General features: G+C 41.3%; 1 protein-coding gene across 1 annotated transcript in view; it reads left to right on the top strand.

The window, feature by feature from the left end:
- Positions 1–27,805, top strand: part of LOC138758431 (complement C3-like) — a 145,306-nt gene that overhangs the window by 57,104 nt on the left and 60,397 nt on the right. Inside the window, exons 18-24 of the mRNA XM_069927340.1 lie at positions 3,717–3,802; positions 5,103–5,242; positions 7,683–7,895; positions 8,533–8,587; positions 10,523–10,609; positions 13,212–13,415; positions 20,575–20,650. Of these exons, the coding sequence (XP_069783441.1) occupies positions 3,717–3,802; positions 5,103–5,242; positions 7,683–7,895; positions 8,533–8,587; positions 10,523–10,609; positions 13,212–13,415; positions 20,575–20,650 (861 nt within the window). The remainder of the gene's footprint in view (positions 1–3,716; positions 3,803–5,102; positions 5,243–7,682; positions 7,896–8,532; positions 8,588–10,522; positions 10,610–13,211; positions 13,416–20,574; positions 20,651–27,805) is intronic.

Below are 27,805 nucleotides of genomic sequence, written 5' to 3'. Positions count from 1 at the left end.
ATTAAACCCGTATATAACCAGTTAATCCAAAAAAAGGAATAAAAAGAAATAAAAAGAAAAAAATAAGAAATCTGAAACTAATCTAATCTATCCCCTTCCTCTCATTGAGGTTGCCTTGTAGAAAAGAATGTAAAGAGATGGATCAAACAGTGACCTTCAAAAACTAAACTGAGAATCACTGGAGCATCCAATTTTCTGTAATCTGGGGGAAAATATTCATTTTAATATAGTTAACTCTACCTATTAATGTTATCAGTAAATCTTTTCATCAATTCAAATCATTTTTTTATTTTATAAAATAAAGCTAGATAATTTAATTCATATAAATGATTGAGATTTATATAAACCTTAATACCTAAATATTTAATATGATCGGACCATTTAAATTGAACAATATTCTTACAAGAAGTATAATCTGCCTCAATCAATGACATAATTTCACTTTTTCCCAATTAATTTTATAACCAGTTATTTCTCCATATCGTTCCATGACAGATATAAGAATCTCAAGGATTCTTTTGGTTCTGTTAAATAAATTAAAACATCATCTGCAAATAATTTTAAATACACTAAATTTCACTTTAGTACCTTTGATATTACTATCTTGTCTTATTGATTGAGCCAAAGGTTCAATAGCCAATGCAAACAACACCAGTGACAAGGGACAACCCTGTCTAGTAATCGCTCCAATGTAAACAGTAATGATATCTGCCCATTCATCACTAATCTAGCCATAGGATTTTAATAAATTGCCTTAATCCAACTAATAAATATTGGTCCAAATTTAAATGTTTTCAATACTTTAAAAAAAATCCCCATTCTACTCTAACAAATGCTTTTTCAGCATCTAATGATAAGACCATTGGTAAGTTGGATTCCTCTTGTGAAATATCTGACTAATTAACTTTGTACTATTATCAGCAGAATAATGATCTTTAATAAATCCAGCTTGATCTATATAAATCAAAGATGGTAAATACCTTGCCAATCTATTAGCTAGAACCTTTGTTTATTTGTAGTTGGTTTCCCTGACTTCTTTCTTCTTTGGCTTGGCTTCGCGGACAAAGATTTATGGAGGGGGTAACCCTGACTTAAATATGAAGAAATAACCAAGTTAAAGAAAGGTTGATGAATGAAAAGTGGTTTGAAAAAAGTACAGAAGTTTAGGTAAATGGTTCATTTTAATCAAATTGATACATCCAATCATTAAATAGATAATGGTGACTATCCTGATAAAATAGCACTTTAATTTGATTAAAGTAATACCAAGAAATTTTCTTTCAATAATTTTTTATAACTTTTCATAATTGTAATTATTAAGTATTGAAATTAGTCTTTCATGTATTCCTTCTTTATTTTAGATATGCAACTTATTATTTGTCCTCTCAAATAGAGTCCCATATAATAAATTTACTTGCTACTGAGTGTTCATTAATTTCTAGAAAAAAACTTTATCTGTTGTCTCATAAATTCACAAAAATCCTTTCTCTTTAAAAGTACTGTATTAAATCTCCATCGATAGCCTACATTTTGTTCTTCTTCCAACACAATTGACATCACTAAAGGTGAATTATCTGATAATATTCTTGCTCGATAATCTTCTGAACTCTAGCTTAGTGTAGACACTAAAAACACATCAATACATGAATATGCCTTCTGTGTAAAAGAATTAAAAAGAATAGTCCCTATCATTAGGATGTATTCTCCTCCTTCATTAAATCTGTCTTGATTTTAACTACTTTATTTTTAAAAATAGTTGCACCAGATCTATCTAGTTTTGAATCAAAAGAAAAATTAAAATTTCCACCCATTATTATTTTCCCCTGCGCACTTGATAATTGCATAAAAACAACTTGTATAAATTTCCCGTCATCTATATTTGGTGCATATATATTCAATAATGTCCAATATTCTGAATAAATTTGACAATTAATCATTACATATCTCCCTGCTTTATCTATAGTTATATCCAATAATCTAATTATCAAATGTTTATTGATTAATATAGCTACTTCTCTGACCTTAGAATTAAATGAAGATGCCAATATTGATCAAACCCAATCTCTTTTTAACTTACCATTTTCTATTTCAGTCAAATTAATTTCCTGCAAAAAAAAACTATATCTACTTTCATCTTTTTCATATAATTTTTTTTCATTTTATTGGATTCCAAATTCCATTACTATTAATACTAATAAAATTCAATTTTCCTGCCATTAAGTACCAATATTAAATCTTCTGTCAATCGATCATCCCTTTCCCACTAAAATAACAGCATATATTACAATAATCTTAGTCAATCCAGGCATAAAATTAGAAAAGATAGAAATAAGAACTAAAGAAGAACCCCCCCTCCCCCCCAAAGGTACATGATATTGTTACATCTCAATCCCCATGATCTATTCAGGATGTAATCCAAATCACATTAATGCACATGACTTCACAGTGATTAGGCTCATGGTCCCCACTAACTCACTCGATATATGTTTTTTTTTTATCATAAATTCTAATTCTCTCATAGATCTTTTAAAATATATGTAGATAAACCCTCCTGCCATTTACTTTTTTCCCCCAGTTACAGCAAAACTTTTCCCATCTGATAATACATTCAAGTATCAGCATCAGCCTGTCTTGCTTTTTCAGTCAATGAATCGGCATACACCTTTGCCTCATTAGGTTCCATGAAAAACCTATTTCTCCCTTCTGGAACAAAGACCTTCAAAACTGCCGTATACCTTAAGACAAAGGCATTACCTTTCTTCCATAACACATTTTTAACTGCATTGAATTCTTTCCTCTTTTTCAACAACTCAAAACTTATATCAAGATTTTTTAAAAATCTCATTCCCATTATAAATCCCGGGTGACTGTTGTTTTTTTGCTTACTTCACCGTCAGCTGTAAAATCTTCTCTCATACTTCATATCAAAGAAATCTGACTAGTATCGGACGTGGCTTCTGGTCTGGCTGTGGCTTTGGTCTCAATATCTCCTTGAAATTGAGTCACTCCCAAAGTTTGTGGAATCCTTTGTAAGGGTAACAGTTCACTCTTGAGCAAATTTAATTTATAACCAAAAATTGGCCAAAATGGGCAAAGGGAAAGTTAATTTGGTATAGAAACCTCAGGATTTGAAATAAAGAGCAACAGATCTTCTGTGTGAAGAGATACTTTACATTCAACTCCACTTCCAATTATTCCTTTAAATTCTCTTTAAGTCCATTGGTTTTTGATACCACACTGGATCCTTTAGCTGTTGCCCTCCAACAAAGCCTAAGCATCTTCAATTATTGTGAATCTTGATATGGATCCATTAGGTGATAAGTGTAACATTTTTGAAGCTTCATTGATTCATGTGTTTTGGGAGTGTCTGAACTTTGAACATTTTTTGGAAAGATATTTTCCAAACTTTATCAATGATTCTTAAGACTAGATTAGAACCATGCCCTTTGATGGCTTCATTTGTTTCTTTCTCTAGAAGGCGAACTATCTCTGTCCTCCTCCGAGAAGAGAATTCTAGTTTTTGCTTTGTTGAGAGCTGAATGAGCAATTTTGAAAAAAAAATTAAAAGTTGTTTAGTGTAATCGGTTCAAAGTTTCAACTTAGTAAGATCTCTTTTACAATTTTCACAACAAATATACTGGTAAGTGGATATTAACCACAAAAAGCAATATTTGATCTGCACGTATCAAATTATTTTAATACATTTTTTTAAACAGCCCTGTATCACAAGAGTTAAGTGATTACCTTGAAGATTCGATCACTACTTGGGAAATACAGGCTGTCAGTGTGTCTCCAAATGAAGGTAAGATTTTCTTATGGAATCTAACAATGTTGAGATCAATAACTCCATGACACATTATTAAGCAACAATAGGCAAGACTTTGATCAAAAAAAAGAGTTATTTATTTATTTTGATACCTGGAAGCTTGGAGTGTGGTGGTGTGGAACAACCTGACAAAATAAGATGTTGTCTCAATAGGCTAATCTTAAGTGGAGTGTGCAAATTAATGATCATTGCAAAAATACTGCGGGCCATTGTAGAAGGTAACCTGGAAAAATCAAAGGATACATAAGGGGCAGAAAATAATAAATCAGAGGCTGAAAATATGTCATTAAAGCATAAAATTCTGAAAATATTGAACCAGGAAATACCCTTGGAAAGAGAAATCAATATATACTTTGGGATAAACACCTTTCAACAGAGCTGGGAAAAGTTATAGTTTAAAACAATTTTTTATTTACAACATGATAGAAGCCTTTGAAACAGATGCTGCTCAATTACGCCCAATTAACCTACGACCCGATACCTTTGGAAGGGTGGGAGGAAACCAGAGCATACGGGGAAAACCCAAGCAGGTCTTGGGGATAATGTACAAACAGCACGGGATTTGAACCCAGGTCACTGGTGCTGTAATGGCATCGCACAAAGTGTCTTATTAAGGTGTAGAGTAAAGTAGACAAAAAATAGAAGATTTGATATAATGAAAGACAGGAAAGATTAAATCACAAAGAGAATGATGGCTGAAGGATAAAAGCAATGGAGGAATAATTATTTTGGAATCCAATCCAAATGGTGATAGGTCAGTTTGTCAGTTCTTGCCCTATTCTCGCTGGAATTTAGGAGAAGGAGGGAGGATCTTATTGAAACATTTTGATGGAGAAAGCTTGCTTCTCCTGGTGGGAGAGTCTAGGCCCAACTTCAATAATGAAGGGAGTCTGTTTAGAACAGTGATGCGGAGGGATTTCTTTAACCAGAGGATGGTAAATCTGAAATTTATTGCCACAGGCAGTTTTGGATGTACTTAAGGCAGACATTGATACGCTCCTGATTAGCCAGATTATGGGGAGAATGCCAGGCAGTGGGCTGAATGGGGAAAATGGATCAGCTCATGATTAAATAGAAAGGCAGGCTCAATGGGCTGAATGGCCTATTTCTGTTCCTATGCCGTGGTCTTATAGGACTTTCTTGTACTTTTTATAATGAGGTCATTTACAGCTTTGGAAGTAATTTCATTTCTCTGTGAAGTATACCATCAATGGGTTAGACTATTACAAACATCATTGGGCATCTGAACTGAGTTTTGACTATTTTCTTCATGCAGGATTGTGCATCGCTCAACCCTACGAAATCACAGTACTGAAAGACTTTTTCATTGATCTCCAACTTCCTTATTCAGCTGTCCGCAATGAACAAGTGGAAATTAGAGCAGTCCTCTACAATTATCATGACAAAGAAATTGAGGTACGTTTGGCAATGAAGGTGAATCGCGGATTTCTGTAGGCGCTGCAGTTGTAGTAAAAGCACCACAAGGCCAGAGGGACTCAGCAGGTCACCCTGCATTCCTCGGAGATAAAGGGATATTACCTGAGCTCTTCTTCAAGGTTTGAGCAAAAAGCGGGGGGCAGGGGGCGTGCAGGCTGCCAGAATGGAAAGATTGGGGGGAGGAGGGAAGAAACAGCAGGGGGAGAAGCACAGACCAACAGGCAAAAGGTCATCTTTGGACGAGGAGAGGAAAGGTAAGAATTAATCGGCGGAGAGGGTGGCCCTGTGAATGGAGAGCAGAGTAACCTACTGATATTTTTTTAACATTTGATGAGACTTTGTAACCACAAATAGTCTTTTCTCACAATAAATGATTTACAAACTGGCAACCATTTTCTTTAGTTCAGTATCTATACCAATGGTTCTCAGCCTTTTTCTTTGTTATCACGTACCAACTTAAGCAATCCCTTACTAATCATAGAACATCTATGGCATAGGGATTACTTAAGGTGGAAAGAAAAAGGTTGAGAAGCACTGATCTACACATTCCCCTCACTCTCCAACGCTATATTAATTTCTATTGACACCATTGAATTAGACGAGCAAGTTTTAATCTCAAGGAGATCAGTGCAACTCTTATAATTAATTAGGCAAGTCACATTTTTGTCAGGCATTTCTGCTGTGACTGTAATAGAATTGTACAATTAGGTGTTCAAGAACTTAACTGAATTTGTGTTTCATCTGCAACAATAATGTGTGCTAAACCACTGTATGCATATGTTTGCCTGTCTGGGCAATCTGTGCCTGTGGCTCTTTCCATGGGCTCCAGAATGTTCCACAGCTCCCTGCCCAATGCAGAACAATCAAGCAGCGTGGATGTGCTTTTGTTCTTAAGCTAATAAAAGCTTATCGGTTCGTTCAAGTTCGGTCCTTTGGAGTTACTGGTGGTGCATCATGGTGCAAGGTCAACCATGGAATTAGAATCGAATAAAGATCAGATAGAAAGTGAAGAGACAAAAAGAGCTATCAGTGGCAAAAGTTTGTTGACACTTGGTGTCGAGAAAGGAATAAAGGATGCACAATAGAGTGAAGCCTCGTGGTGGATATTTTTCTGGAAGTTTATCAGGCTGTGGAGAGAGTAGACGAGAGGGTGAAGGCCATGGAGGGAATTGAACAAGAAAATCTAAATTGGAATCAATGTCCGATTGGGAGCCACCACAGGGCAATGAGCGGAAGAGGTTTTGCTGTGATTACACCAATTAAATTCCAATGACTCCACATTGAATTCAATATACAAAATGCTGGAAGAACTCAACGGGTCAGGCAGCATCCCTGGAAGTCAACAGTCATGACATTTCAGGCCAAAACCCTTCATCAGGAGTGGCATAAGCCAGAATCAAAGAGAGGTGGGTGATGCACAAAGACTGAAGATGCTGAAACCGAAGACTTTTATTTACAAGCGATGGGCAGCATCCCTCTGCTGTTTGCTCACGCTGACCCCGGATTCAAACTGGGGGCTGGCTTGTGGCACGACAGCCTTTATGGGGCAGAAAGGGGAGGAGTCACAATCCAGCCAGTGAGAGCGGGATCAACCAGGAAAGATTATGTCCTTTACATATAATGATACAATAGTGGTTTCACTGCCAGGTTCACAGTGGTGGGGGGCAGGTGGGGAGAAGCACCAGGCGGCAAGTGATAGATGAATAGAGGAGTGAGGGGAGGGAATGGGCAAGGGAATAAGCTTGGTGAGAGGAGGAAGAAGCGCACGGCTGATGCACTAGATGGGAGAGGACAGTAGATCATGGAATGGAGGTGGGGAGGTCGAGGAAGGGTGTGGGTGATGGGCAGGTCAAGAGGGAGGGGAGGGGAAAGAGAAAAGAGCAGAAACAATGAAGCCAAAGGGATGAGGAAGATTAAGCGAGAGGGTTATAGGAAACAAACACAGAAATTGTAGAGTATTATTCATACCAACTGGTTGGAGAATGCCAAGTGGAAATCCAAGGTGCTGTTTTTCTCAACATGGCAGTAAAGTAGCCCATAACGAGACGTGTCAGTACGGGAATGGGAAGCAGAATGAATGGAAGGGGAATCCTCTACCAAGGGCAGACAATACTTCTATTCATCTGACAGGATGGCTTCTTGGACAATGCAGCACTCCCTCATCACTCGACTCCAATTGCATTTGTTTCTTCCTTGTTCTGTGAATGTTTCACCATGCCAGGGGCCTAGGTTGGAATCTGGCGCAGCCTGTATGAAGTTTTAATGTTCTCCCTGTGACTTGCTTGAGTTTTCTCTGGGTTCTTCCCATCCTCCAAAAATTTGGTTGTAGGTTATTTGATGTATTTTGGGGGCATGCGTTCGTGAGCTGGAAGAGCCACGCTGTTTGTCTAACGCAGTTTGATTGCTCTTTAAATTCTAGGTACATGTGGAGTTTCCTTTCAACGAGTACCTGTGCAGCAGTGCAAAACCAACAGAGAGATTCATGATTAAAACCAATGTTCCTGCAAAATCGTCCACTGTGGTGCCTTATATAATAGCCCCATTGAGAACTGGAGAAATAATAATCAAAGTCAAGGCCGCAGTTGCGAATGTATTTATCAGTGATGGAGTGGGAAAGCCCCTTCTGGTGGTGGTGAGCTCAATATAATTACACTTCCAAGATTCAGGAATGTCAGTGACTAAAATGGACTCCCCCCCCCCCCCTTGTTTCCCATATCCTTTCCCTTCTAATCCCTCTGGCCCCATTTCTCCTCTTTCCCTTCTCTTTCCCTAAAATGGGACGGAATTTCTGAAGCAGAATGAATGTCCCATAGTTCAGTAAGATGCAAATGTGATCATTTGATAATATTCCTGGGAATATTTTTTTTGGGAAAATCAAAGAATTGGACAGAGGGATAATCGGGCTGTTTCCCAAGGCTCCTGCTTAAATGACTGGCAATGCCAGCATTTATTTCCAATCTGCAACGATTGAGGAATGAAGGCAGGATGGACTTGAAAGATCCTGCGGGAAAGTGTGCACCCATGTGTTCGCTGCCTTTGTGGTCCGATGGTTGCAGTGATGGGTTTTGAAGTGGATGAGGGAAGTCTCTCATCAGAAGTGATGTGTGAGTTCTTCTACACATATAATAGGGGATGGAAGTTGGCTTAGAGTGAGGAAGGATCACTTAGAGAATAACACAAATAACTAATAACAATAATAACTTAAGCAGAAACTCAAAAACGCGGGGCAAAAAGACCAATGAACACTGAATATCTCTTTCTTTCTGCAGCCAGAGGGAGTAAAAGTTGAAATACCAGTGGATACTCATATTTTGGACCCCAGAGGTAAGATTCTAATGGATCATAAACCCTCGTAATAAACAGTTCTTGGACACTGCATTTTCTATTTAAATTGTGCCTTAAAAATGTTTTACCAAATTTAACGCTGAGAGGCTGATATTCAGAGAGGATTATGGGGCAAATAACCCAAGAATTTAACCAAAAATATTCCATAAGGAGTTGACGTAAATGTTCAGGCATCATCTGTGGAGAAAGAAATGGAGTCAATGTTTGTCAATAAACTTTGAAAGGAATGAGGAAAAGGTACAATAGATTGAAGGTAGTTGATGGCTATCCTACAGTAAGGCAACAAACATGATTTAAAAAGATACCAATATCAAGCAAAGAACATGATAAAATTGAAGCTGGAGGTGGTCACCCAACCCTGTCAAACCTGCCCCACCTTTCATTGAATTCTGATTGATGTGCCCCAGGCTTCATCCCCTGTTGTGACTCCCAGCAGACCTCAATTACCTGATCATTCAAAAACTTACTTCCTCTTTTAATAATCACAAAGACCTAATTTACACAACGTTGAGAATTCTGGAAATGTGCCACCCTTTGTGAGATGGAGTTTTTTAAAAATCTAATTTACAAACAGGGACGTCATTGTCTAAGCCCATTATTTGCCCTTGACAAACAATGGTAACTGATCTTGAACTGCCACAGAACTAGTTATACAGGTACTTCCAAATGGCAAGTATCTTCATGACTGGTCATGGTTCGCATGCCATTTGGAAATATCTTTATGACTGGTTACTGAAACGCTAATACAGTGCCAGTGACATGGGTTTGAATCCAGCACTGTCTGTAATGATGCAAACTTGGAAATTGATTGGCCGACCACCTTCATTCTGTCCACATCAATGACCGGGATCTCTCAGTGGCCAACAATTTCAATTCTGCTCCCCATTCCCGCACTGACATGGCTGGCCATGGCTTCATGCACTACCGAATTGAAGTCACCTGTAAATAGGAGAAGCAAGACCTAGTATTTCATCTGGGTTCTCTCCAACCAGATGGCAATAACATCAACTTGTCTGGTTTCTACTAGACCACTCGCCATTGTCCCACTCTTCCCTATCCCCGTCTCCTTTCCTCCAGTTCTCCACCCCTTTTCCTTCCCAATCACAGAGCCATCCCTCCTCTCCCTATTTGCCTTCCTCCCTTATCCACCATTGACCTCTTGTCTGGGGGCATGTGCTTCTCTCCCTGCCCCTCCCTCCCCACCATTTTATTCAAAATGCCTGTCTATATTTTGTTCATACCTTGAAGAAGGGCTAAGGGCTGAAATTTTGGTCATGTATCTTTACTCTACTGTTTGACCAACCGAATTTCTCCAGCATTGTGTTTAGATTTGAGTCATGGTGTCTGCAGACTCTCGTGTTTTAATGCTGCTGTCTATTAGGAGTTTGTACGTTCTCCCTGTGTCCGTGTGGGTTCCCTCCGGGTGCTCCGGTTTCCTCCCACATTCCAAAGGCGTACGGGGTTGGTCGGTTAATTGGTCACCTGGGTGTATTTAGGCAGTGTGAGCTCATGGACTGGAAGGGCCTGTTTCCAGGCTGTATCTCTACATTAACAATAAAATGAAATTCGGTGGGAGATCCAAGTTCAGTAATAATGGAAGAACATGGATATATTTCAAATGAGGATGGTGTGCAAGTCAGAATCACAATTATTGTCACGAACGTGTCACAAAATTTGTCGTATTGCAGCTGCATCTTTGTGCATCTCATGTGCCAATAGTGGTACAAATTACATTTCTGTCCAGAAAAGTAAATGAGTGAAAAAGAAGAGAAAAAAGTGAGGTTATGTCTGTGGTTCAGTATCGATTTCAAAATCTGATGGCGGTGGGGAAAAGCTGTTTTGGAGTTGGAGAGGATATAGTGGAATATCGAGAAGATGTTATGAATAAATAAATCTATTCTTCCTTTAACTTAGGTAAAGAGCAAAAGTTTAATGTTAGTCTCAAGGCCCCAGAAGACATGGTTCCAAATACAGAACCATTGACATTGATCAGTGCTCAAGGTAGGTTGTTCATGATTAAAAGAGACCAATATATTTCTGCATCTTAACTGACTTGTACTTGTCAGAGCATTAGAATTGGACGTTTGCTTTCCACCTCAAACACAACATCAGAACGTTACAAGATTTCCTTCCAAAAAAACATGCAATCAAACTCCAACTTTCATTTCATCCTGCTTGGAATATGGATGTGGGACAGCTTCTTGCTTCACTCTTTCCTCCTTCCAGTTACTCCTGTTTACTTATTTATACAATTTAAATTAGGATATTTAAGTGCTTTACTAAAAACCTGTTAGAGGCCGGAAATCTGTCATGTATTGAACTTGGACACGGGAAGATCAATTGTCACGGGATGAAATAAAATCACTCAATATACACAAGTTCCTAGAATACATTCCAGGTATGTACCTCAGAAAACAATATTCACTGAATTTAAAGAATGAATGGCCTGCTTCATGGTGGGCGGTGAAGACTACTTTCAATGGCTTTAAATCAACTGGCCAGGAGTTCTGGTGACTGAGAGAAATCAGGATACCATTCCTTGTCCCTGAAAGAGGTGATACAGGTTGATGGGGAGGATCAAATGGCATTTGGTATACTCGCTTTTGTAATCAAGGCATCCAGTATAAAAGTTGAGCAGTCATGCTGAAGTTGAACCACATCTTGTTTAGACTGCACTCAGTGCATTGTGTACAGTTCTGGTCACCACAGATGTGGTCAGCATAGAGAGAGAAAGAGAGTGCAGAAGAGATTCAGCAGGGTGTGGGCTGGAAAGGAGAACTGTAGTTATAAGGAGCGATTGGAAAGGCTGGATTTATTCACAATGGAATGAAGGGGGTTGAAGAATGTTCTTCTGGTATAACTCCAGCAGGGCGTGGTACCCACCTGTTTCAAACCGGCGCCAATCACGCTGGTGCCCAGGAAGAATGCAGTAACCTGCCGTAATGATTATCGACCAATTGCACTTACATCAACAGTGATGAAGTGTTTTGAAAGCCTGGTGATGAAGGAGATCAGCTCCTGTCTGAGTGGTGACATGGATACGTTCCAGTTTGCCTGTAGTAGAAACAGGTCTACAGCGGATGCCATTTCACTGGCTCTGCACAAAGCCCTGGAACACCTGGACAGCAAAGGTGCATACATCAGGATGCTCTTCATCAACTACAGTTCACCATCTAAGACCTCAAAACTGATCAGCAAAGTCCAAGACCTGGAAGTTAACACCCAACTATGCAATTGGATCATGGATTTCCTCACTTCCAGACCACAATCAGTGAAGATTGGTAAGAATTTCTCCTCCACAATCTCTATCAGTGCCAGATCACCACAGGGCTTTGTTCTTAGCCTCCTTCTCTACTCAATTTACACCTACGACTGTGTGGCTCGGTACAACAATAACACCATCTACAAATTTGCTGACGATACCATGACAGTGGGTTGTATAAAGTCGGCATACAGGATGGAGATTGAAAACTTGGCTGAATGGTGAATCAACAACAATCTTGCACTCATTGTCACCAAATCTAGGACCTGAATGTTGACTTAAGGAAAGAAAAGCTAGAGATATACCATCCAGCGATTATTGGGGGATCAGAGGTGAAGAGAGGGTAAGTAAATTGAGGTTCTTTGGAGTCACTATCTTGTAGGATCTTACCTGGACCCAACACACCAATGACATCGTGAAGAAAGCACATCAACATCTCTACTTCCTCAGGACTTTGTGGAGGTTTGCTATGACACTAGAAACCCTGAAAAATTTCTACAGAGGTGTGAAGGAAGGTGTGCTGACCAGCTGCCCCGAGTGTAAAGCCCTCCAAAAGGGAGTGGACATGGGCCAGGACATCACAGGAAAAACCCTCCCAACTATTGAGTACATCTACAGGGAACGCTGTTGTCAGAGGGGAGCAGCAATCATCAAAGATCCTCATCGCCCAGCACTCTCTCTGTTCTCACTGCTGCCATCAGGAAAGAGGTTTCAGTGCTACAAGCCTTGCACCACCAGGTTCAAGAACCTATCAGACTCTTTTATTAGCTAATAACTAAGGGTAGGGTTCAACAGTGGTCTTCAGAAGGGTTCTGATTTAGGCGGGAAACCAGGGTTATATGTGGGCAGATGGGGATGAAGCCAGCCATCAGCACAACACCCTTCCAGTGAATTCCAGTTCACTGCATGTGATGTTAAGCATTTTGTCTCCACTTCATTGTCTATGCCCAGTGCGATGAAAGGCAATGACAAAGTCTACGCCACTGCTTCGAAGTAAGAATGGTCTTTCAACACGTCTTTGTGCTGGAAAGGCAAATGGAGATAACTGGGCCAAAGCCTTAGAGCTGTCTCCCAAGTTAGAGCGAACCAATTAGACGTGCTCTCCCTAGCTTTTACTCACAATCTCAACATCTTTTCCCATTTCAGACATTTAACCAGTTCTCTTGCATAAAATCTGAGTAACTTTTAAATTGTTTCATCAAAAATATATTTCCAAGAACATACTGTGAAAGAAGTTAGACTTCTGTGTGTAAATGTATGAAACTGATAATATTCCACTGCAGCATGGCCAGGTTTGGAAATTGACAGAATACTCTTATATTTATTTTATTGATGAAACAGGAAGCCTCTTAAGTGAAACTATTGAAAAAACGATCGACGGAACAAAACTGAAAAATCTCATCAGAGTTCCATATGGATCCGGTGAAGGGATTGTGGCTTCATTGACTCCAGTGGTAATAATTGTGATATACCTGGACAAAGCTAATCAGTGGATAAAATTGGGAACGAACAAAAGAAGCCTCGCAATAAACATGATTCAGACTGGTAAAAAAAACCTTTTGTATTACATATTTGAAATTATTAAATCAAAATTTGTTGGCAATCCTGTTAGCTTTGTGGTTCGTGCAACTCTATTACAGTATCAGCCTCTGGACTTCGAATCTGGCATTGTCTGCAAGGAGTTTATATGTTCTGGACTCCTTATTTGGATGGCATAGTTAGCGCAACACCTTTATGGCGCCAGCGATTGGGGCTGGGGTTTGAATCCCGCGCTGTCTGTAATGAGCTGGTGTGTTTTCTCCACTGACTCCGGCTTCCTCCCACCATTCAAAATGTACTGGGGGTGTAAGTTAATGGGGTGTAAATTGGGTGACATGGACTCGTGGGCTGAAAGGGCATGCTGCTGTGCTATATGTCAAATTTTAAAAATAAAAATAATTTAAATTTTCAAAAATTAAATTATAAAAAAATTTACTTGAGAAAGGATGTACTGGCTTTGGAGGAAGTGCAGAGGCAGTTCTTTCCAGAGATGGGGTGGGGGGGGGGGGGTCGCCCATGAGGAGAGATGGCATTGACTAGGACTGCTTGCTGGAATTTAGAAGAATGAGAGAAAAACACAAAATTATGGAAGGCAGATACTCTCCAACCGGATGCAATTATAGATAAAACAGAGGAAGGTAAATTGTTTTCATTGAGGGGGAGACCAGAATGAGAGAACGTAGCCTCACGATTCAGGGGAGTAGATTTAGGTTGGAGATGTGGACGAACTGTTCTTCCCAGAGGGAGGTAAATCTATGGAATTCTCTGCCCATTGAAGCAGTGGAGGTGACATCAGTGAATATATTTAAGACAAGGTGGATAGATTTTTACAGGGGAGGGGAATTAAGGGATATGGGTGGTGGAGATGAGCCCATCATCAAATCAGACTCCAACTCCTATTTCTTGTGTCCTAGTGCTTTCCCAGTGATTTGTGTGGGTTTCCTCCCATCCTCCAAAAGTATGGGGGTTGCAATTGGTCAGCATGGGTTTAAATGCCTGGAATTGACTTCTACCATGTTGTGAATTTGAAAAAAATATGAAGAGCACTTTTGGAAGAAATAGCACATAAACAGTTTGAAAGTTTAAGTGTGATCACTGATGTTTATGTCAAGGTTCACAGAGGAGGTTATGTTATGTATAATGACAGCAGTGCTTCATCTTGAAATGTTGATGAAACTGATGTGGCAATGTGGACGCCCAGTTGTAGAATATAGATATTTAAGCTTTAAAGGGATGTAATGGTGGGGTGGGTAGGTGACAAGGCTTAGGATCAGCCACGTTTGCACATGGAAGACTGGTTGAAAACAGGAGAGGATCACAAATTGCTTCAGTGTTGGGAATATTTAAGTCGAGCAGGCCGTTGCCATTTGGATTCCAGAGCACCCAGATCCTTGTGTTTCCAATAATGATTTGAAGGGAAATGGATGGACAAATAAACATGGTGCATTGCACCAAAGAAACTCAGCAGGCCATGCAGCATCTATAGGAAGCAAAGCGTGGCAAACCATTGTTATATATAATTATCTGGTCATGCACACCTATTGGCCATTTGTAGCTGTGGCCCCTCCCCACTAGCTTCTGTATAAAGATGACTGTTCCACAGCCCCCTATTATTCAGTACAGGGCAACTGAACAGAAGGGATATGCTAAGATCTCAAGTGAATAAAAGCCTGCTAGTTTCTCTACAAAGGGAATCCAGTTTTGGGCCTGAGCTCTTCATCAAGGTATGAGCAAAAAGTAGACAGACACCTGAATTAAAAAGTTGGGAGGAGAGGAGGGGGCCAGGGGAGGAACACAGGTTAACAGGCAAGAGGTTGATAGGGTGAGGGGGTGTGGGGGGAGTGGGTCAGAAAAGAAAAAAAGCTGAGAAGTGATTGGGGAAGCATGGTAGCTCTCTGAATGGGGGGGGAGGGGGGATAGAGGAAAGGTGACAGGTGGAGGGAGACATAGAGAGGGAGGGACCTAACAGAAAATGGAGGTTGAAGTTAATGGCATCCAGTTGAAGAGTATCTGGATGCACTAATATATGAAATGCTGTCTTTATGAAGCAAAGCACAGGATATAAGAACAGAAAAAAAATGTATAGATGCATGAATCAGAGGGGTATATAGGGCTATGGTACAGGTCATTGGCACTTGGCAGAATAACAGTTTGGCACAGACTAGATGGGCCATAGGGCGTGTTTCTATGCTGTGATGTTCTATGGTTCTAGAGGTTGCACAAGGTCGAAATAGAACAGTAATTGTACCTTGGTTTAAATATTTGCTTACAGACACACTCACTGCATTCCATAAAATATGTAACTGCTCTGCAGAGATTTCACAGATTTTGGATAACTAAAAAATATAGCCATTAAGAATGATTGGTTAACCTATAGCCAATGAGAAAGGTTGGAAGGCAAGAGGTATATAATATTATGAGGAACCAATAAGTTATAAGAAAGGACTAATTTTCCCAGCAGAGCTGCAATCCTTTGAGACTGCTTAATGTTTATAAAGGTAAGTTTTAGTCGATAAGATTTTCGGAGATCCAAGTTAATGACCATGAGTCAGAAAGCAGGATGGAGATCAAGAATCTGGTTGTGTGGTGCCAGGACAACAACCTTGCTTTCAATTTCAATAAGATTCCACCTGCATTGAATTCGCCCATCGTTATTGAATGAAGATCTACTGGGACCAATGCCTGAAGAAGGCGCACAAAATCAGTGAACCGGTGCGGACTTGAAAGGCCAACATGTCCTGTTTCCGCTCTGTAAATGGTTATATGGTTATATGATTATATGAATTAAAAATGTGGGGGGGGGGGGTTGAGTGTTGGAGAGAAGTTGACATTTTTTTTTAATTTCACACCTGAAAACTGCAATGCCAGCTGAAACTTTTAAACATATCTAGACAGTACATAAAGATCTCTAACCAGCAGGGTTAAGTTCCAAGTGCTGGAAGGTAGGACTTGGTTGGTGTTATGAGCCCAGAGGACTCCAAAACACAGCAGCAATAGAAATTGGTTACTTAAACAAAAGTTACTTTTAATTTTCTTTAAACATAATAACAAGATCAATCTTTAACTCAAAGATTAACTCAACTTAATCTAAGTTAACCCCCTTCTAATTCTAAGCACACATATACGTAATGTGTATGTGTTCAATAAAATTCTTGGTTTCACTGTCCAGTCATTCACTTCTCACTTCTCCAAGTTCACCAGTATCAGAATTCTGTGCACAGAATTCAACATGTATAATTTTCACCAGGCTCTGTCGTTTAAATTTAAATTGTTTATTGCTCAGGAAGGTTCTTGTTGGTCTTGGAGAGAGAGAATTGGTGCTCATTGGACACTTACAAACTGATTTCCTCCAATCAGTCACTTCAGTCTCTTGCCAAAGAAACTTGCCCCATCATGGGTTTTCCAAATGATAACCTCTTCTTCCAAGTCACCACAGAGTTCCTCTTGTTTTCCTTATTTCAGGAGAAATACTCTAGCCAGCCATTTCCTCTGGTGAGGACAACAAGGGTTTTGAACGGCTGAACTCAACTCGCAACCTATCTTCAAAATGGGGTTTTTAAACAAACGTGCCAGCTTGCCATTTTGCAGTCTCAACTGCTGCTGTAGAACTGACTTCTCTCTCTCTCTCTCTCTCTCTCTCTCTCTCTCTCTCTCTCTCTCTCTCTCTCTTCCCTCCCCCCCCCCCCCCCCTCCTTCCCCCAAAGGAGAATCTCTTGTCTGTCTTTCCTCTCTCTGTTTGTAAAAACTACATGACCTATAATCAGGCTCCAAACCCAATATTCCAAGAAGATTTTATCAATCTCTGAGCCTGGACTTTATTCCATTTGCACTTCCTTGTGAAAACCTTTCCAAACCAGTTCCACTGTCTCTGAAGACTTGTAGGCTCTACCTTAGGCACATCTCTTGCATTTTAAATGAGATGACTTTTGTGAAGTTACTGAGATGTTTACTTGTAAACTAAACCCCTAAATTTATCTCTTTGAAAGACATATTTTATCCATAACTATACTAACATCCCATAAAAATTGGAAAGTTCTTTTCTACCAATCAGAGGAACAAGACTACCTGCTACTTTTTTAATTTACGACTATTCTTAATAATTAGGCAGAGTTGGCTTGAGAGATTTTTGGACTCAAGGCTGCTCTGATCTTCCTTCTGAGACGTTTTTGAAGTTTCAACAAATTCTACTTTTGTCTTTTATGCTGGCAAGTGACAAACACACTCAGTAACAGGAATCACAGCTGCAGGATAGAGAATTTTTGAACCTCCGAAGCAATTTCTCTTGACCTACGTCAATAAGACCGAAACAGAACCTTACTTGAATGAAAATACTGAGAAGTCTGTGTTACGGAGTTCAGAGGACCCCAAAAACCAACAGCAATAGATGTGCACCACAACACTTTAACAAAAGTAGTTTTTCATTTTATTTGAACAAGAAAACAGAATTAAATTTAACATTACTTAACCTACTTAGTTAACCTACCTAACCCACTTAATCCCCCCTCTAACACTAAGTGCAGGTGTGTGTAATGTATATTTAAGATTAGAAAAGTTCTTTGGATCACAGACCAATCTCACTGGTTGCAGCCAATTTTTGTACTGTGCACAGAAGTTAGCATTGACAAAGTTCACCAGTCTTTAGCACTTAACAGGCAGATGGTTACCACTCAGGAGGGTTCTTGCTGGTTTTCAGAGACTGATTCCTCTTCCAGGACATCCGCAACTGATTCCTTCTCAATCAGTCTTGCTGACGAAACTTGCCCCCTTCAGGGTTCTCCAGATGATCCTCTTTCTTTTAGGTCACCTTTCAGGCCGCCAGTCTTCTCCATTGACCAGGCAGCCTTCCAAAGTTTGCCAGCTTGTCCCTCTGGAACTGATTTCTGTGTCTCTCCTCTCTGTTTCACACCCTCCCTCTCTGAGAGAAAAACTCTTCTGTCTCGGCCTGCAAAGATCACATGCTCCCCCAGGCCAGCTGTATTCTGCAGCTTTATTGCTCCTTCTGCAAAAAGCACTCTGCAAAAGTCCTGCAAATATTCTGTGTTTTGAAATGTGTGTGTGCACAAGCTCCTATAGCAATTCCTCCCAAGCCACCTCTAAATTCTCTGTCACATCTGAACGTCGATGACATCACCCTGAAATTCATTTTCCTGCTTAAAAAAAAGGACGACTTTCTGTGGGCTGTAGAAATCCCTTCGACCTTAGAAAATAAATCACAAATGGCCCTGTTAGAAGTCCTGGAAGTACTTGCTCTTCATGCAGTTTCCAAACCCCGACTACACATTTTAACAATATGCAAAGACTTCGGACTTATCATCAGCCTAAAGAAAACATATCTCCCTGCCCAGAACATACTGAAGACACCAGTGATTACCATCGACAACTATCATCCAGAAATGGGCCATAGGATTACATACTTGGGGTCAACCATTAGTGACACTCTCTCCCTTGATGCTGAAATCAATAGGCGTATTGGCAGAGCCGCAGTGACCCTTGCTCAACTCTCCTCGTGGATCTGGGAGAATCAGAAACTTGCTACAAAGCCCAAGAATGCTGTGTGCAATGCCTGCATTATCAACACTCCTGTATGGTAGTGAGCCGTGGACCACCTACTTCAAGGCGGAAAGGAAACACAACAGTTTTCACCTGTACAGCCTTGGCTGCATCCTTGGCATCGTCTGGAGAGACAAAGTCCCAAACTCTGAGGTCCTCTCCTGTGCTGGTCTTCCCACAATGTTCATGCTTTTCGGACAACGCAGACTGCACCGGTTGGGCCATGTCCATCACATGAAGGATGGTAGATGGCCATCCTCTATGGAGAACTGGCAGGAGGAACACTTTACTTCAGGGACCTATGGAAGCGCAACATGAAAGCCTTAAAAATCAAGAGTGCTGGGTGGATATAGCAGATGGCCACAACAAATAGCAAGGTACTCTTCATCAACACCTAGAGCGAGGCGAAAGAGTGGTCTTGAGCCAGTTTGAGGAGCGGAGAACTGAGTGAAAACCACAGAGGACAACAGTTCAACAATGCCCTAATTCTGCTGCAACAGTGCAATCCTATGATTGGCCTCCATACCCACAGTCGACACGGCTAAGCAAACCAGAGACTAGCAGAGATACAGTATGACTGACGGAGGCCAAGACAGAGAGAGAGGTACAATTTTTTTAATCATTCACACTTCCTGCCATAGCAACGATTGTGGGAGTGTGTAAAATAATGAAGAGGCTCAAAAAAAATTGCTCAGGGCAGATTTCAATACAAACTTAATCTGAGACAAGAAATGAAAGGTCACAATTTCAGTATGGTGGAATTTGATTACTCTAGGGTGGCATGGTTAGCACCACACTGTAACAGTGCCAGCGATTGGACCATGGTTTGAATCCCGCACTGTCTGTCTGGAGTTTGTGCTTTCTCCTCGTGCCTGCGTGGGTTTCCCCCGAGTGCTCTGGTTTTCTCCTACCATTCAAAACATACCGGGGGATGCTAGGTCATTTGGCTGTAAATTGGGCAGCATGGACTCGTGGTCTGAATGGCCTGTTATCGTGCAGTATGTCTAAATTTTTCTTATAAATTCTAAATTTTAAAAATTATGCTTTAGGGGAAAAAAAGCCAATTTTCATCATCATGGTGAGAAAATGGCGGCAGCATGAGAACAAATCCGGCGCTATCTGTTCGGAGTTTGTACGTTCTCCCTGCATCTGTCCTGGTTTCCTTTGGGTGCTCCGGTTTCCTCCCACCCTCTAAAATCATACAAGGTTGTAGGTTAATTTGGGTAATTGGGCAACTCACGTTTAAATGTCCGGAATTGGCTTCTACCTTGCTGTAAAACAAACATTGAAAATAGATATATTTAAGTATTTTAAAAAGCAGGAGTGCATGCCTAAATATGTAGACCTGACTTTTTCCAGCATTTTGTTTCTAGAAAATAGAACATTACACCATAGTACAGGCCCTTTTTCCCATAATCATATTCCGACCACTATAAACCTACTCAACGAGCTAAATCTTCTCTACTTTACTCCCAAGTTTTCTAAGAGTCTCTTAAATGTCCCTATTGCAACTCCACCACCACCCTGGCAATGCATTCCAGAAATTTGTTTCTCTGTTTGGGGTTACGAGAGTTTGTTGGATTATACATTTTATTCTTTTTCTTTCTTCACACAGGTCATGCCCAGCAACTGATATTTCGCAAGATCGATAATTCTTATGCAATTTTTATAAGCCGACCATCCAGCACATGGTACATTACATGTGACTTTTTGATGCTCCCTTCCCTACCAGCACATTCACTCGATTTCCAGAGAGCTGCTCACTGAAGTTCGTTCATTTATCATCCGCTTTCTCAAGTACAACCTGACGAAACCGCTTTCTCCAGTCCTTGGTACAAACACACTGCAGACACACAACCAGACATAACCCACATACAGACAAGCTTATATAGGCAGAATAATCATACCTAGAAATAAATAGTGGGTCAGTGTGAGGAGTTCATTTCATCATTCAACATTCTCACTGCCTGTTCTACGTTCTCACTGCCAGTAGGGAGAAGCTGTTTCTCAGCTTGGAGGTCCTGACTCTGATACTCCTGTATCTCCTTCCCTGACGGGAGCAGCTGAAAGATGCTGTGTGCGGGGTGGCAGGAGTACCTTGGTGAATTACAGGTGCCATATAAACACTGGGGACATTATATTTTCTACCCCTGCAAATGAGGTTGTATTTAATGTACAAAATTAGTCCAAAAATATCCCACACAAAAATTAAAAATGAATAATTTGAGAAATTTGTCTCCACTACTGTAATTATTTCCACAGTTGAAGTAACAGATTTTGTTTTTGAAAATAAAATAGTTTTAGGAACTGGAAGCAAGATTGAGTAAAAAAAAGTAGTGAAAATGCTGGCATTAAAGACATTGAAGCTTAAAAATGTCACCCCAAAACCAGAGGTCGTCTTGTATGACAAGTATAAAATCCGAACCTTAACAACGAAGTCTCAGTGCTCCTCTGCGCCATATAAAATCCGAACCTTAACAATGAAATCTCAGTGCTCCTCTGTGCCGTACAAAATCCGAACCTTAAATCTCAGCGCTCCCCCGCAGGATCGATCTCCCAGTCCGAATGCAGTCGGCTCTGTACCAGGCTTTAAATGACCTGTTAAAGGAACTTAGTGTGGTTTATTTTAAAATATGCTGATAAAATTTAAACCTTTACTGGGCAATTTGCTTTTAAAAATATTGTGAATTAGTTTATTAAATGTTACTCCACAGGTCAGTGGTAAGTGCCAGACTTGGGATAGTTTTGTACATTGGGTATAGCTCAAAACCTTCAATTTAGGTGGAATTCAAAGGGTAGTCTTATACCCAAGTTGTCTTATATGCTGGCCTATATGGTATATAGTTGTTAAAAAGGTTTATTTCATTTGAATATTTTTAGTATGTTAACATTCAGTATATCTATCTTCTTTCATGCATTGAATTTGTTATCTCTCACATGTGCAAAATCGATGATCCAGTAAGGAATGCTGTTCCATTTCTATACGTATACTGACAATAACCACACCAGCTGTGCGAGTATAAGACAGCTTTAATAAACTAATATGTACACTAAGAGGTCTTGTCTCTCTGCAAGACAAACCTGGAAGTCTAGACTGTAGCTCTGGACTGCTTTATATACAAGGTCACCGGGATGACCCTTGGTGGCCTAGTGGTGTAATTACATATCACCACATTCACCCCCCCCCCTTAAAAAGATCGGTATTCCTCCCCCATCCCCCGTCCTCCTTCCCTTGTTTGTAAGTTCATGTCCAAAATTTTTTGTGGCTTCCGTTGTCTTCTGGACCTCTTCGGTAGTGGTATAGAGGTGGGAAGTGCGGTCTGCCTTTTAGGCCTTTCTTGGTGGTGTGGGAGTGGGAAGTACTAGATGGCCATGTAGCCGTGTGGGCTGGGGATCCTCTTGTATGGGATTAGGTCTTGCCAAGTCTAGGGTGGTGGTATTTTGTGGGGCGGGCCTATCCAGGGTCCTGATTTCCAGGGTGGGTGGTATAGTCCGCTGGGGTGACTCGATGGACAACTGTTCTAATGACTGCTGCTGTGCTCCTTGTTGATCCGTAGACATCTGTGTTTCCTCCACGTTGTTCACACATCCAGCCGGCGCAAGATCCCTGGTGGCCACCAAGTCTTCTCTTCCATCTGGGAATGTGACGAAGGAGTACTGAGGGTTCGCATGCCCCAACTCCACTTGATCCACCAGCAGGTCCACTTTGTGGGGTCTGCAGTGTTTCCGGAGGAGAACAGGTCCCGGTGTCATCATCCATTTTGGCAGCACTGTGCCCGTCGTGGCTTTCCTTGTGAAAGAAAATATACGGTCATGTGGGGTCATGTTAGTGGCAGTACACAACAAAGAACATATGGAGTGTAGGGCCTCTGGCAACACCTTGCCATCTAGTAACAGGTAGGTCTTTTGCATTTAAAGTCAAGAGGACCGTTTTCCAGATAGTGGCATTTTCCCTTTCGACTTGTCCATTCCCCCTGGGATTGTAACTTGTAAGGCGGCTGGTAGCAATCCTTAACTTGTGCAAGTACTACTATACATCTGCGCTCATCAATGCAGCACCTCTGTCTGTGTGTATGTAGTTCAGGTACCCAAATATGCTGAAGATGGGTTGGAGGCATTTTATAACAGTGGCTGCAGATACATCAGAACACGGGATTGTGAAGAGAAAACGTTTAGGAAATAGACATTTCTATTATTGGACGGGAGCGGGCCTTTAAAATCGAGGCTAAGGCGCTCGAAAGATTTGGTAGCTTTTATCAGGGTGGCTTTGTCTGGCCGGTAAAATTGCGGTTTGCATTCTGCCCAGATGGGGCAGCTCTTGTTCACTGACCTCACTTCCTCTACCGAAAATGGGAGGTTTTAGGTTTTAATGAAGTGAAACAGTCTAGCGACCTTCGGGTGCCTAGCTCATTGTGCAACCTCAGCAACTGGGACGTGGGGTTAAGGATGGCACAAGTGCCTCTGGACAGCGTGTCCGGGGGCTCGTTAAGTCTCCCGGGGCGGTATAGAAAGTCGTAGTTAAATGTAGACATTTCTATCCGCAAGTGCAGGATTTTGTCGTTCCTAATTCTCCCCTTGTTCTGGTTATCGAACATAAAAGCCACAGACTGTTAGTCCGTGATGAGGGTGAAGTGTTTGCATGCCAGATAATGTTGCCAGTGCCTTACTGCTTCCACAATGGCTAGGGCCCTCCTTCTCTACTGCTGAGTGTCTTACCTCTGACCCCTGTAAGGTTTGCGAGAAAAAGGCCACCGGTCGTCCGTCTTGGTCTAGGATGGCTGCCAGAGCCACATCGGATGTAACTAGAAATCCAGGTTTCTACTTGAAACGGGATCGATTCATCTATGGACCGCATGGTAGCTTTAGCGACATGGTCCCTAATGTCCCTGAATGCTCTGGTGGCTGCTGGGCACAGTGGGAAAACTGAGACTTTTATAAGTGGGCAGGCCCTGTCGGCGTAGTTGTGGACCCATTGGGCGTAGTAAGCGAACAGTCCCAAACACCTTTTTAGTGCTTTCAGCATGTGTGGCACTGGGAGGTCTAGGAGAGGGTGCATATGGCCAGGGTCTGGGCTGATATCCCCATTCTGCACTAAGTAGCTCAGGATTGGCAAATTCCTGGTGCTAAAGACGCATTTGTCCCTGTTGTATGTTAGGTTCTGTCACATTTGTGGCCCTAAATGTGAAGTTAATGAAACATTAAACACAAGTTTTATCAGGTAAACTTCTCAGTGGCTTTATTTTCCCGTTTCCTTTGTTCTCCTGCTTGTGTTCTTATCTCTCTCTCATACCACGTGACTTCCGGTACATCTCATACATATTCATTATCATGACATCCCTCCTTTAATCAGAAATAAACTTTACCTTCACTTACCAATATCCCTCGGAAACCTACAAACATCGTAACTAATGGTAATACTATAACTCAACTACATAAAATTTACTTCCTACACCACTCATACATGCACTTTATGATATAAGATTAAAATACTGTCCCAAAGTTCTTATTAAAACTATGGCACAAAGTCTTCGTATCGTTTGGGCACTTTCCGGTTTTGTTTCGGCCTGCCTGCGATATTGTCGTCGCTTCTCGGTTGTTCACTCTCAGCGTCGGAAATACTGCTCGCCACGGCTTCGAGTGTTTCTGGCGCTCTAGTCACTTCATCAGGAGTGCTGGTAACTGCCTCTGAAACATCATCAGGTCTCTCAGTTTCAGCATCTCGTATTGGCCTTTCAACCTCTTCGCTCGATGTATCTCTGGACTGGTACCTTTTTACACCTGATACATTTCTCTTATACAGGACTCCAGTCGGAGACTTGACTGTCACCATACTGTCACTTCTGGATACGACAGTATAGGGTTGATGGTAATAAGGTGTGTCTAGTTTACCACCAGTTTCATGCCTCACTAGAACATTATCTCCTGGCATGATGTCTGAGTACTTGGCTCCACGTTTCGAATCTGTGTACAGCTTTGCTGCACCTTTCTTTTCAGCATCGTGGTCCCCCATCTCCTGGTCATCTCGGATTTCCTTTATTTCTGGCATTTTTGTGCGGATTTTTCTCCCAAAATATGCTTCTGCAGGACTTTTTCCAGTGGTTGCATGAGGCGTTGCTTGATAGACAGCCACATAAGATAGCAATGCTTCTCGCCAATTTTGTCCTTCTGCATGTGCAATCCTTAATCGTTTTTCAATGGACTGATTTTGTCTCTCTACTTCCCCGTTGGCTTGCGGCCATTTCGGAGTTACTTTATGATGATGGATACCTGTGGTCCTCATGTATTCCGCAAATGTCTCTGAAATGAATTGTGGACCATTGTCAGAGTATAATGTAACAGGTAATCCATATCTTGACAATATCTCTGCTAACGCTTGTATTGTTTTTTCAGTGGTTGTGGACTTCAACACCACGTACTCATAGTATTTGCTGTAGTAATCTATCACTACCATAATTGATTCACCCGTTGGTAAAGGTCCAAGAAAATCAACAGCTACGTCGATCCATGGTCCTGTCGGAAGTTGCGTACTCCGGATCGGTTCTGGCGGATTACTCCTATTTGTGATTTGACATCCGTGACAAGTTTTAACAAATCTCTTGGCCTCTTTATCACAATTTGGCCACCATACCTTGGTCCTGAGGTTTTGCTTGGTACCAACAATGCCTAGGTGTCCTTCATGCGCTAAGGATACGATCTTCGGTCTCAATCTTTGCGGTATCACCAATCTGCAACCTCTCAATACACACTGTCTGATGCAACAAAGTTCGTCTCTAATGGGAATGTAAGCCTTGTGAGTACACTTGTCCCATTGTCCACTCTGTATGCATTCTCTTACTTCCATGAGTTCTGGATCACGTTCGGATTCTCTCTCGACTTCCTTCGTAGTCACAGCTTTCGGTTTTGACAGATCACCTCTAATGGCTTATGATCTGTGATGAGTTCAAATTCAATGCCGTATAAATATGCATGGAACCTCTCACAGGCCCATACAAGTCCGAGTGCTTCTTTCTCTGTCTGAGAGTATCTTCTTTCCACATTTGATAACGATCTGCTTGCATAGGCAATGATTCTTGGTCCTCCATCATGCATCTGGACCAACACGGCTCCTAAACCAACCGGGCTGGCATCCGCTATGACTTTGGTTGATGCCGCCGGATCGTAATATCCAAGAGTTTTTGCATCTGTCAGGCTTTGGTTCAGCGCTGTGAACGCTTTCTTCTGCTCAGATCCAAAATGAAATGGTACACCTTTCCTGGTTAGTTTCCTTAGTGGTTCTGCCACTGTCGCGAAATTAGGAATGAACTTTGCACAAAAATTGACCAATCCCAGGAAACTCCTCACCTCTGTTGCGTTCTGAGGTGCACGTGCATCTGCAATAGCTTTCACCTTGGCCTCTGCAGGGTTTAGTCCTTCCCGTGTAAGTCTGTGTCCCATACAGTTTCTTGAAACACTTCTTTGAGGTACAGATGATCTTTTTCCTTTTCAACTTCTCCCATAAATGTCGATCAATCACATTACTGTCACTGGCTGAGTCTACAATGACCTGAACTGTCACTCCACCAATGATCACTGGGACCTTCTCATGATGTACTTCATTCAACGTAAATTGGTAACAACTCTGTCGCTCCTGGGTATCATCATTGTCACCGTCTATCTGGCGAATGGTATCTTTCTTTCCAGGATACTTTCCTTTCCCCCAGGCTTTACCTTTGGAAGTTGTACTCTTCCTCTTCTGGTCTGCATTGGACTTGCTTTTGCACTTCTTTGCAAAGTGGTCCTTACCTCCACACTTTCTGCAAACTTTGCCTTTGGCCGGGCAATATGGGTCTTTTCCAAAGTGACCTCGGTTTCCACATCGATAACACTCCACGTCCTGTGTCGACGTATATCTTGGCTGATTATGGCGATGTGAGAGCCTCTTAATTTGCTGGCTTGAGTTGTCTTTCAGGGTCATGGTATGAAATTGCCCTTCAACAGCCTCTAATGCAGCAGCAATGGTTAAAGCATCGGTGAGTTCCAACTCACTCCCTCTTTCCAGTAGACGTCTTCTGAGTTTATCTGATCTGCAGTGCTGTACAACTTGATCCAATAATTGGTTGTCCAAATCAGCTGGCATGTAATTGCATCCAACAGCTAGCTGGCGTAGTTTCGTCACGTACTGAGCAATTGTCTGGCCATCTTGTCTCGTTCTTCGAAACAAATGGCGTTGAAATGTAGCATTCGGTGTCACTACATAATGTGCATTTAATGCATCTACCGCTTTCTGGTACTCATCCTTTCTTCCAGTATTCAAAAGTGTCTTAAATGTTTCCCGAACTGCAGGTCCAGCAGTGAAAAGAAGTAATGCCCTTCTCTACGCTTTTTGTTCAACTGTACCGGTATCTAGAAATAGGCCACGACTGTCGGCGTAGGATTCAAATTCTTTCAGCCATGCCTTCCACTTCACACTTAAAGTGCTTGCATCACCAGTCGGGTCAAAATGAGCAATTCCACTATGTGTTAGTAAGTCACCGTCTGTACCAGCCATGAGGAAATATTCCAGCCCCAAAAGTACTGAGTCACAGAGAAAATTCTTATCACCTTGAAGTTGTCTGTAATCCTCTGTAATCTTGTTTAGTCTTTAATTTTCTTCAAGCTTATCCCATCCTCGTCGCCAATGTCACATTTGTGGCCCGAAATGTGAAGTTAAGGAAACATTAAACACAAGTTTTATCAGGTGAACTTCTCAGTGGCTTTATTTTCCTGTTTCCTTTGTTCTCCTGCTTGTGTTCTTATCTCTCTCTCTCATACCACGTGACTTCCGGTACATCTCATACATATTCATTATCATGACAGGTTCCTTTCCT

Source organism: Narcine bancroftii, chromosome 3 (assembly GCF_036971445.1).
Source record: "Narcine bancroftii isolate sNarBan1 chromosome 3, sNarBan1.hap1, whole genome shotgun sequence".
In the NCBI taxonomy this organism is placed as follows: domain Eukaryota; kingdom Metazoa; phylum Chordata; class Chondrichthyes; order Torpediniformes; family Narcinidae; genus Narcine; species Narcine bancroftii.
The sequence above is the reverse complement of the archived record's forward strand: the minus strand, read 5'-3'. Positions and strand labels throughout refer to the sequence as shown.